At 34.9% G+C, this 11,652-nt stretch overlaps 1 protein-coding gene across 2 annotated transcripts; it reads left to right on the top strand.

The window, feature by feature from the left end:
* Positions 1-5,099: 5,099 nt before the first annotated feature.
* Positions 5,100-11,587, top strand: LOC132732956 (serine/threonine-protein kinase Nek5-like; the record flags this gene model as incomplete). Of its 2 annotated transcripts, none has more annotated exon segments than XM_060719496.1 (6): positions 5,100-5,250; positions 6,104-6,217; positions 8,920-8,952; positions 9,838-9,892; positions 11,003-11,099; positions 11,428-11,587. In XM_060719496.1, coding segments are annotated over 6 exon segments (567 nt in total), but the record flags the coding sequence as incomplete, so codon positions are not given.
* Between the last annotated feature and the right edge of the window lie 65 nt (positions 11,588-11,652).

Raw genomic sequence — 11,652 nt, 5'->3', positions numbered from 1 at the left:
CTTATGCCTTTAGTTTAGTAATGGACAAACAATCAAAAAATATTCCATTTTACTTTTCACCTATGTTTTGTATGAACCGTTCAAGTTCTCAAGTAAATGAAGAAGTTTCATACAGTTCCTGAAAAATCAACTCAGGTTATCAATTCAAGTAAAAAGTTACGGTTTATGGGTATAACAAGTTTGAAATATCGTTTTTTCAAGGTTTTCAACATAACAGTTCATCCTATGACCGGAATTTAAAATCATTTATTCGAAGAATTTAACTTGATTATACAAACATGTGAGATTATATCGAATAAATATTTATACATGGATATTCGTTTTTTTTGTATTTAAAAATGGGGGCCTCCGTGGCCGAGTGGGTTTAAGGTCGCTGACTTGAGATCAACAGGTCCCTCACCGCTGTAGGTTCGATCCTCAACTCGGGTCGAATTCTTTCATGTGAGGAAGCCATCCAGCTGGCTTACGGAAGGTCGGTGGTTCTACCCAGGTGCCCGCTCGTGCCTGAAATAATGCCCGGAGGGGCACCTGGGGTCTTCCTCCACCAATAAAGCTGGAAAAAAATCAACGAAAAAATCTCGGCGGGACGCTCTAGGATGGCCCGACTTGAGTGTACGGTCGCCCATATGGGTTTCCGGCGGCGACCTTAAATAAACGCATTAAAAAAAAATGTATTTAAAACTCGTCTAAAGTGTTACGGTTAGGAAAATATCCCCTTTTCGCGAGTTTTTCTCCACTTCACATTTGAAAAACGTTGTTTTAGGTGTACTTTTAACAAATCAGACAGTCGAAGACTTTCTTAGTTGTTTTTTATGTCAATATACATTTTAAAAAGAAAATAGATAAAGGTAAACGTTTCTACGTTTCACTCCAAAACAAATCCGAAATGACATCGAACACGAACAAAACAACATTTTCTGTATATGTACCTGCGATGGTTTCCGGTCAGGATACAGTTTTATAACATGTAGTTCAGACAATGTGGAATAGAAAGTAGACTAGGATGCCATGCATAAAGATTACTAGAGATTTTGGAACATTTTGTGTTCTATTCAGATTCGGCGCTCATGCATCCATAACAGACATGCCTGGCGACAAAACGCTGCTAAAATACAATGGTACAGGCACAGGATCCAAGTTATTTCAATTTTCTGCCCAGAACGTACATCACCATGCCCTAAAATAAAGATTTTTAAGGAATTTTGGAACGTTTTTGTGTTCTGCCAAAGATTTGACGCACTTCGTATTGATATGAGACTTGCTCTTGGCGCTAAAATAATGCAAAAATAAACCCACGAAATGGCAAAAATACATGATCAAGTTTCTCACCCATTTTCAGAACTTATATTGCGAAGCCCAATATAAAAAATAAAAAAGGAAATTTTGAAAACAAATGTGTGTGTTATGATTCGCAATATCAGATATGTCCTAGTGACAAAAAGCTGCTCAAATACACAACGGAATGCACAATTAGATGCTGAAACTATTAAGGGATCTAAGGGGTTTCTCTTTCACTTATCAGAGTAACATTGTAATGACCGAAATAAAATATAACGACAGAATTTTGAATTTGTGTTATGTGCTTAATTTCGCTGCACGTGTATCATTGTCAACCCTACCTCCGTAATACATACGGAATGCACAAATACATGCTCAAGTTGATACACAAACTTGAGCTAAGTTTTTTCGATTTCTGACCACTTTTCGTGCAATGCAATCATTGTTCTAAATAGTAATATTGAAAAGACTACGTTTTGTAAAGCCAAAGCAAATTGTTCCAAAAAATCCCTTGGAATCTTCATATCATGCAACCCAATGTCGGCTCTCTTCAGAATAATGAGAGAAGCACTTAGACCATGTTCTCTTTCTCTTATTTTCTATAGTACAATTTGTGCATTCTGGTTGTTATTTTAGCAATATTTTGTCACCAGGGCTGGTCTGATATGGATACTTGTGTTGGGATGCGGCGGACTTTAACAGAACGCAAAAAGTTCCAAAATCCCTTAGAAGTTTATATGAGACACATCGCATTATATGGGATTGTCAGATATTTTGAGAGAAACACTTTTATCCTGATTCTGTATCTACCTGAGCATGCATTTGTATCGCCTGTTTTTTATTTTAGCAGTATTGTCTGAAATGGATATTTGTGCGGCGAATCTTAAACAGAACGCAAAATGTTCCAAAATCCCTTACAATTTCAATATCAATGCATCGCATTGTAAGTGCTGGTCAGAGACTGGGAAAAAAAACTAAATCCTTTTCTATATCCACTTAGCATGAATTCTGTACCTTCTGTGTGTATTGTCGCACCGTTTTGTCACAAGGGTGTGTCTGACATGGATAAATCTGCGGTTATCTTAACAGAACTCAAAATGCTCCGGAACTCTTCAGAATCTATTTTCAGGCTTCGCACTGAAAGTTCTTGTGAGATACACGGAGAGAAACACATGCATCTTGTTTATGTGTCCACTAGAGCATGTATCAGTGTTTTCGTTATCAGCATTTTGCCAACAGGGCTAGTCTTCTATGAATAAATGTGCATTGAATACCAGCAAAACGCGAAATGTTATAAAATCCCTTGGAATCTTTTATTTCGGGCATTGCAATGCATGTCTTTGATTAGTAAATGAAAGACACACACAAAGTTCTTGTTTCTGCATCCACTAAAGCATGTATTTGTGAACCATCTATGTATTTTAGCATCATTTTATCACAAGAGCATGTCTGATGTGTGGTGAAACGCAAAAGTTCCAAAATCCCCTAGAATATTAGAGTTTCTTAAATCCATGACCCGGATCTACTTCATCTTGTTCTTGTATCTACTGAAGTAACGGTTTGTGCCTTCCGTGCATATTTTTGCAACGTTTGTCACCAGGGCTGATCTGCAATCAATACATGTGCGGTAGATACCACCATAATGCAAAATGTTCCCATAATACCTTGAAATCTTTATATATCAGACATCGGCGATGTACACGGGCCAAGAGGGGCATGATATGTATGTAAGTGATTTCTTGCTGTCGGACAAGTATAAATTTGAAATATATGTGGTTATTAATGTTATTAAATAGACTCAGGTCCAAAGGCTTGGCATAGGGCGAGGGCGATTACAAATCATACCATTGGCTTAAAATCTGAGGCCAGGTAAGAGCGCGAGCACCCTGTGTCGCCCAGTGTCCCTGGGCCTGTTAAACACATAATTGTAGAATTACGTTGTCACTCAATCGTACTCTGAGTAAAATTCCAAAACATCTAGTATCCGTGAAACGATAATTCAACTGGCCAACCGTTTTGCGTATTCTCTGTATGTTGTAACGGTAAAGTCTGTGCGTTAAATTTTATGATAACTATATAGCAAAATAGTTTTGCTATTTGCACGCATTTCAGTACCCTTCAAAAAACACAGAAATCGGGTTTGGATCCTATAGTCTGCACTTATTTATTTTAAAAACAGACCGGAAGCTTTTGCAGGAGAGGAAGTGATGCAAGGCATATACGACTAGCCTGCTGGAGGCGCGGACGAGCTAAGTTGATGTTCTGGTGTTGTTTTGCAGTGTACAATACGATTATGGACCTAGAAAGTTACTCACATATAAAGTCGTAGTCATTTTACATGAAGAACTTGGTAGTTATATTGTGGTTAGCTGATGTTGCTGTAACTATGCTGTATACGTTGAAAGATTAAACATTAAATCAAATATATAAGTTAAAAAGTTCAGTTGGACAAGTTTAAAACAAAACATACATTATAAATTCATAGACGAGAAAAAAAAACATATGTGAACATAAAACAAATATATTGGAACATTTATAGAGGTGTATCACTCATATTTTGTCAATGGTATATGTGAACCTTTTTGTCATTGTAATGACAACGACAAATATATTGGAACATTTATAGAGGTGTATCACTCATATTTTGTCAATGGTATATGTGAACCTTTTTGTCATTGTAATGGCAACGACATATTTTTTAAAAAGATGAAATTTATTTATATTTATAAAATTGACAGTGGAAAACACAAAAAAATATTCTACCTATTGTTATATAAAAGGTAGAAAGCGACGTTCCTGGAAAACGGTCTGGTGACTAAGTTCCTATAAACCAGGCAATTCAAGTATATATATACTTACTGATTTGTGGACAATGCAGACCATGAGACGGTCTGACCATGAGAAGATTGTATGAATTCTCAAAATTAAATGTATATGTACCGTTCACCAATCTGCATTAATATACATGTACCTTAACCCATTACTGCATGAGCATTTTGTGAAAAATGGCTGTTTTCATTGAAAAGTCTCCCGTTACAAGTTCAAATTGCTATAAAACTATATAAACTGCTTCAATACTAATCAAACTTAGCACATATGTTGACTTGACCATTGCCTTTGTAACAAAATGCTCAGTCTTAAATTTCCCGTTACCATGGCAACGAGGGGACATCTCAAAATTGCCAAAAATCACTATTTTGCGTTGATTTTTTCCACCAAAATTGATTTTAAAGTGCTGCAACTTCTCAGTGGATTCAGATAGAGTCAAAGGCTTTTCAGCGTTGGTTACACGTTACCTTATGATCGACCTAGGGGCATTTTTAGCCTCTCACAAGTCCAAAATTTTCTTGGCGATGAGGGGACTACCGCCCCCCTTCAAACCCCCCAAACAGAAGGGGGCACATCCCCCTTCTGGCAACCCTCTGGTGTACCTTTTTGATGGGGGAGACGGGCCGAAAAAGTGATCATTTTTTTTATCAACATTTCTCAAACGAAAACATGTGTTTGGGGCCCAAACAGGACATTTTTTCACTAATTAAGGCCTGAAAGAGGGGGTCGAAAGTGCGTTGTTTCGCGTATATATGAGATAAAGGGTAAATTTATATTTTTCAATGTAAAATTAACTGTATACCCTGCTATGGCAATAGATCCATATGCAACCAGTTCTGACCAAGATCACCCGACACATTGAAGGTTCATACATATTAATGCAGATTGGCGAACCATGCATATAATTTGGATAATTCAAACAGGCAAAGCAACTTTGGGCATGATATACTATAGGAATGACGAAAACCTATGTCTGTTTAACATTATTTCAGGTAGACTATTCTGAAATTAAATACTGTAGCCTCATGCGAGACCTGATTTCAGGGATGATGGAAAAGAACCCATCTCAGAGGCCCAAAATAGGGGATGTATTAACTTTCGTAGAGCAACATGATCTGACCACTCACACAAACAAAACACAAGGTATAGGAGATAATTTTTTAATAATTATTTCTGAATAAAACTAACTTTCTTTAACCAAAGAGAAAGAGCTGTTAGGTGTGTAGGTGTGTGTGTGTGTGTGTGCGTGTGTGTACGTGTGTGTGTGTGCGTGTGCGTTGGTGCGTGCGCGTGTGTGTTTGTGTGTGCGTGCGCGTGCGTGCGCGTGCATGCATGTGTGTTCTGGTAAATTCAATGTGGCTTACTGTCGTGATTCGGAGTGAAAACTACCAACACCACCACCAAATATTTAAACAATGTATAAAATGACCTCTTTATTTCATGCCACCTGTTTTTGACATTTTGGCAGCATTTGATTACTTCAATTACATTAAGGATTTAATATGAATATTTGGACTCTCAAAACTGACAATGATGCGAGATTGAGTATGATATGTATTTGATATATTTTTTGGTTTTGCACTACAAAAATGAAAACGAGGCTATATTGCGTACGGTATGGATTTAATTTGGACTTTTTGGACTTTGAAAATGAAAACAAGGCTAAATTGATAAGATCCAATCATGATTTCTAGTGGAATATTATGTGGTTCACTCGCTGAACGTTCAATGGTGATATTTTACAAGTTGTGAAATAAATGGTTGTCCTGGACAATAAAACTACATTACTAATAATATAATAATTACATATTTCATTATATAATACAGAAGCTGAATTATTATCGTTATGAAGTCATACATGATTTTGCATTACAATAATAAGCTTAAGCATGTCTTGTGTTAGTAATCTATTTGTACCGTTAATTGCGAATTTATTTGAAATACTCAAACTATTTTTTTATAATCCCTGTATATTTTACTTTTACTGGCACTGTAGTCAAAGACGGCCGGAGAAAAGAACATCAGTTTGCCAAGACTTGTCCAGACAGGATATCAAGCTACCCTATACAACCGCATGAAACAAGTGGTTATGACACACACGAAGAAAACAGTAAATAATAATGTTATTTTCATAGGATCAATATAGCTCATGGGTAGATATATATGTAGTGCAATTAAAGGCTCCTGGGTAGAGAAATATATGTGATGCATTATAGCTCTTGGATTGATATAATATGTGATACAATATAGCTCCTCGGTAGATATATATGTGATGCAATAAAGTTTCTGGGTAGATATATATGTGATGTAATAAAACTAATGGGAATATATATATGTGATGCAATATAACACCTGGATAGATATATATGTGATGCAATATAGCTCCTGGATAAATGTATATGTTATACATTATAGCTCCTGGGTAGATAAATATTTGATGCAATATAGCTTCGTGGTTAGATATATATGTGATACAATATAGCTCCTGTGTAGATATTGATGTGATACAATATAGCTCCTGGGTAGATATATATCTGATGCGATATAGCTCCTGAGTAGATATATGTGCGATACAATATAGCTCCTGTGTATATATATATGTGATTCAAAACAGCTCCTTAGTAGATATATATGTGATGCAATATAGCTCCCTGGGTAGATATATATGTGATGCAATATAGCACCTTGGTAGATATATATATGTCATGCCATAAAGCTCTTGGGTAGATATATGTGATGCAATATAGTTCCTGGATAGATATATATGCGATGCATTAAAACTCATGGGAAGATATATATGTAATGCAATATAGCTCCTGGGTAGATATATATGTGATGCAATATAGCTCCTGGATAGATATATATGTGATGAAATATAGGTCCTGGATATATATATATATATGTGATACGAACTAGCTCCTGGATAGATATATATGTGATACAATATAGCTCCTGGGTAGATATATATGTGATGCAATATAGCTTCTGGGTTAGATATATATGTGATGCAATATAGCTCCTGTGTACGTATATATGTGATGCAACATAGCTCATGTGTAGGTATATATGTGATGCAATATAACTCCTGTGTAGATATAATTATATGTGATGCAAAACAGCTCATGAGTAGATATGTATGTGATGCAATATAGCTCCCTGGGTAGATATATATGTGATGCAATATAGCTCCTTGGTAGATATACATGTGATACAATATAGCTCCTTGGTAGAAATAAAGCTCTTGGGTAGATATATGTGATGCAATTTAGCTCCTGAGTAGATGTGATGCAATATAGCTCCTGGGTAGATATATATGTGATGCAATGTAGCTCCTGGGTAGATATATATGTGATGCAATATAGCTCCTTGGTAGATATATATGTGATACAATATAGCTCCTTGGTAGATATATATGTCATGCAATAAAGCTCTTGGGTAGATATATGTGATACAATGTAGCTCCTGTATAGATGTGATGCAATATAGCTCCTGTGTAGATATATTTGTGATGCAATATAGCTCCTTGGTAGATATATATGTGGTACAATATAGCTCCTTGGTAGATATATATGTCATGCAATAAAGCTCTTGGGTAGATATATGTGATGCAATTTAGCTCCTGTGTAGATGTGATGCAATATAGCTCCTGGGTAGATATATATGTGATGAAATATAGGTCCTGGATAGATATATATGTGATACAATATAGCTCCTTGGTAGATATATATGTCATGCAAAAAAGCGCTTGGGTAGATATATGTGATGCAATTTAGCTCCTGTGTAGATGTGATGCAATATAGCTCCTGTGTAGATATATGTGATGCAATATAGCTCCTGTGTAGATATATATGTGATGCAAGAAAATGTACAGTAAACCTCTACATGTCAACACCCTCGATAGCCAAAGACTTCAGTCGTTGTTGCAAGGTGTTGCTGTAGAGATGTTTAAATATATTTTGAAATTTTACTTTTGGAAGAAAGTAAACTGTTGTTGTATTATATACATGTATAGGTTATTACTAAACAGAGGGGTTGCTTTGCAGAGACTGTATAGTATTTGACCGATAGCATGTAAAGATTTTTCCCCGCCATTCATGTATATTCGAGCATTCTTGATGAGTTTTACTTTAAAGAGATAAAGAGGTTATCAAAATCTGTTATAGATCTATATTTTTTTATAATTGATATAATCTATCAATAGCTTTCTCACAGCAACCAGGGGACATGTCGTAATGTGCAATCTCTAAATCGCCGGGTGGTTAGGACGTTGACTTTAAACCATTTGCCCCTCACCACTACTGGTTCGATTCTCGACAGGGAATTTTTGATCCTGGGGTCCACTCAGTTGCCCATGCTTGCCTGAAATAATGCACGGAAGTGATGGACTCCATCGGTCTTCCTCTGCCAGTAAAGCTGGAAAGTCGCCATATGACCTTTACAGTGTTATTGCCACAGTTGACCCAACAAAAATAAACAAACAAACCCCGGCCTTTGCACTAGAAACAAAGGGTAAGGAAATATACAAAATTTCTCGGAACTCGAGCCCGGAACCTTCGGAATACTTTCCCGTTGCTAAATTATCTGAGTGAGTTACGGAGTAGCTTTTCCATCTTCTACCCAGATGTTAAATTGCGTGACATCCTCGCCCACCATATATATGTAGATATTAATGTCGGTCCATTGTGTTTGGATTCAGTATAATCTTTGAAACTGCAGTTAAATATACATATATATGATATTTTCTTTTCGCAGGCAACTGACAGGCGTTAGTGTATATTGTGTTAAGACTTTTATTTATTAATTATTTTCCAGGAAAAGACGAGGTTTTAAAAGTCCGAGTACCAGGTAGTTGTTTCTTTTTCCAGTTTATTGTTATCAAATCATTTAAATGTAAAATAATTTGTATACAGCCAACCCCGTGTTAAAGACCGCCTTCGAATAAAAAATCGCCCTGCTTATAAAGGGGACTTAAACATTTATTGATGAAATAGAACAGAGTAACCTCCAATAAGACAGCTTGTCTAAAGAGGCTTTGTTCCGTGTCTCATTTGCATGACCTTTGTCCATAGGTTTGACTGTATTGAAAAAACATTTAATGTTTATTAGAATAAAGACATTATAAAAAAGTTTTTTTTCTTCTGGATTTACATATTCCATAATTGTAATAATATAGTTGCAGAAGATGTACATTGAATTAAATATTTGACAGATTCAAATATCGAGAAAAGGTAGACCATTATTCAAATGCAAAAACAAATGAGCTTGTAAAGGGGCCGCCATATGGATATTTTTTCTAATTAAATAATGACTTTACATTGGAAGACATCGTCTCGAGTGACACAAAAATTCTAAATTCAGGTACAAAAGCTTCGACTTTCACATGATATTACTAGAAATTAGTAAAAGATTTAGAGATTTATTAGGGTTCGTAATCCATACAAATCTGGATAAAGTGTGATTCCTCATAAGTCTTAATCACAACAAAATTACATGAACATTGCAGACTCGGTTTGATTGAGTCTGTACATGAGGAATAATGGAAAAAGAGTAACATCTCTCACGACTCTACCACCGGCTTAATTGATACTCAATTTTCATCACTTAAAAGTGCTTGAATCAGTGATCCCACAGAACCAGAAAAATATATGTCAACTTTTGATACTTTTTTGACAAAGAAATGTGATCTAAGTCTACAATTTTACAGCAATGTATTTTCCTTTCCTTTTTAAGTAAAAATGACGAAGGAGGAAGAAGATTGGTATTTAAAGGCAGACCAATTGCAAAAGTAAGTTTTTATTGTTATTTTACTTAAAGCTTATTATTATACTGTATACGAGCATTAATGTGCTTCACAATTCATGTACATTATTTTACAATAACAAACACAAAATTAGTTTAAACTCATACATGTACCTAAATACAAAAAATTATATGACTGCATACAATTTATTTAAGATGTCTCATTAAAAACATTTGCAGTATGATATAACTCTAAATATGTATCAATTAAAGAAGTTATTCAGAATATAAATGCAAACTTTACGAAAATTGTATCTTTAATTTCTCTTTCTGCCTTAATTTAGTTTAGTTTTATAATAGCATGTATGTCAAACTTGTTTAATTTCGGATTGTCTGTAAAATATACAATGGCCAAAAAGATTGTACAATGTATATAAAGTTGATGAAATACCAATAAAATTCTGTAACTTCAGTCAAACAAATACGTTTTTTTTTAATTCTATAGTTAAACAAAGTATTTGCGGTAAAACATTTGTGCACATGAAACTATTGTTATAATGACACAAGTGTTTATTTAAATCTATTGTTTGAGTGACACGCGTGTGTCACCCTTTTTATTGTTTGAGTGTGCACACTAAAAGTTCAGAACTACTCATTTATTTTATGTAGATCTGATGACGACTGTATATGATTTGTCTTCTTCATAATTCGGATTTCCCGAGAAAGATTTTTTTAGCTATAATATAGGCATCAAAATGACATGTTTGAAGTAATTTTTAACAAATTAACTTGAAATAATAGAGTCAATTTTTAATTGGCAAGATTGTTTGCTAGGTAATCTGTCGGGTACATGCACAACGCCATGTTTGTTCTGGAAATCTTGAAAACTACCTACTCAGTATTGGTTTTCTCAGGGTTAAAATTAGAAACCACATCGCTTTCAAAATTATGAAAGCTCGCCGATGATTGGCTGTGTGAAAGGTCACCAGAAATGGTTTCGTATTTGGTCACGGCCAGATCTTACGGCGGAGCGTTTTTTAGAGCTGATTTTAATCACATTGTACACTATAACGTCATTATGTAAACAAATTGAAGGTGCACCCCCCCCCCCCCCATTCATCATAAAATATCAAAATTACATTGTATACTGCTGTAGAGATGTTAAAGAAAGATTGCCAGATAAAGGCCTCATGGAAAAGATTAATGCTGCTATAAATAGAACAAAGCACATGGATAACGAGGACCAATTCCTGGTAAAGTATCTTTGCCTGAATCTCATTTGGCATACTGTGAATAACCATAAACATTTCATTTGTGTTTTAATCGAGAAGTAATAACAGTCTTTTCTAATCAGAGATAATGAATATGTTGACTGTTTTGTATACATGTACTATCAAAAATTTATGTTTGCTATTGCTCACGTGTATCAGCAAAAAAAATAATTTGATTTTTAAAATTTAATTGTAAAGTGGTAACAAGGGTTTACGACCTATGCAATTCATGTGTAATTTGATAAAATACAAATTAAAAATTCATTTTCAAAATGTAAAAAAATATATATACATTTTTTATCAATCGCAGGCTGATATGGAGAAATTATTGGATTGTTCGACGTACAAGAAATGCAGACCGGACCTGAAAGCTTTATGGGCTTATCAAACGGAAATTTTGAAAAAAGAGTTTAAAATTGCCTTTTAAATATGATGATGTTCCACTTGCTTGTTATTTCATAGGTTTTTTACATAGGTTTTTTACAAAAACAGGTGCTTATCAACTAACACTGCATGAAACAAACTGTCGAGTGTT

Source organism: Ruditapes philippinarum, unplaced genomic scaffold (genome assembly GCF_026571515.1).
Source record: "Ruditapes philippinarum isolate M1 unplaced genomic scaffold, ASM2657151v2 ctg3769_1_1_1_1, whole genome shotgun sequence".
NCBI classification, from domain to species: Eukaryota; Metazoa; Mollusca; class Bivalvia; order Venerida; family Veneridae; genus Ruditapes; species Ruditapes philippinarum.
The sequence above is the reverse complement of the archived record's forward strand: the minus strand, read 5'-3'. Positions and strand labels throughout refer to the sequence as shown.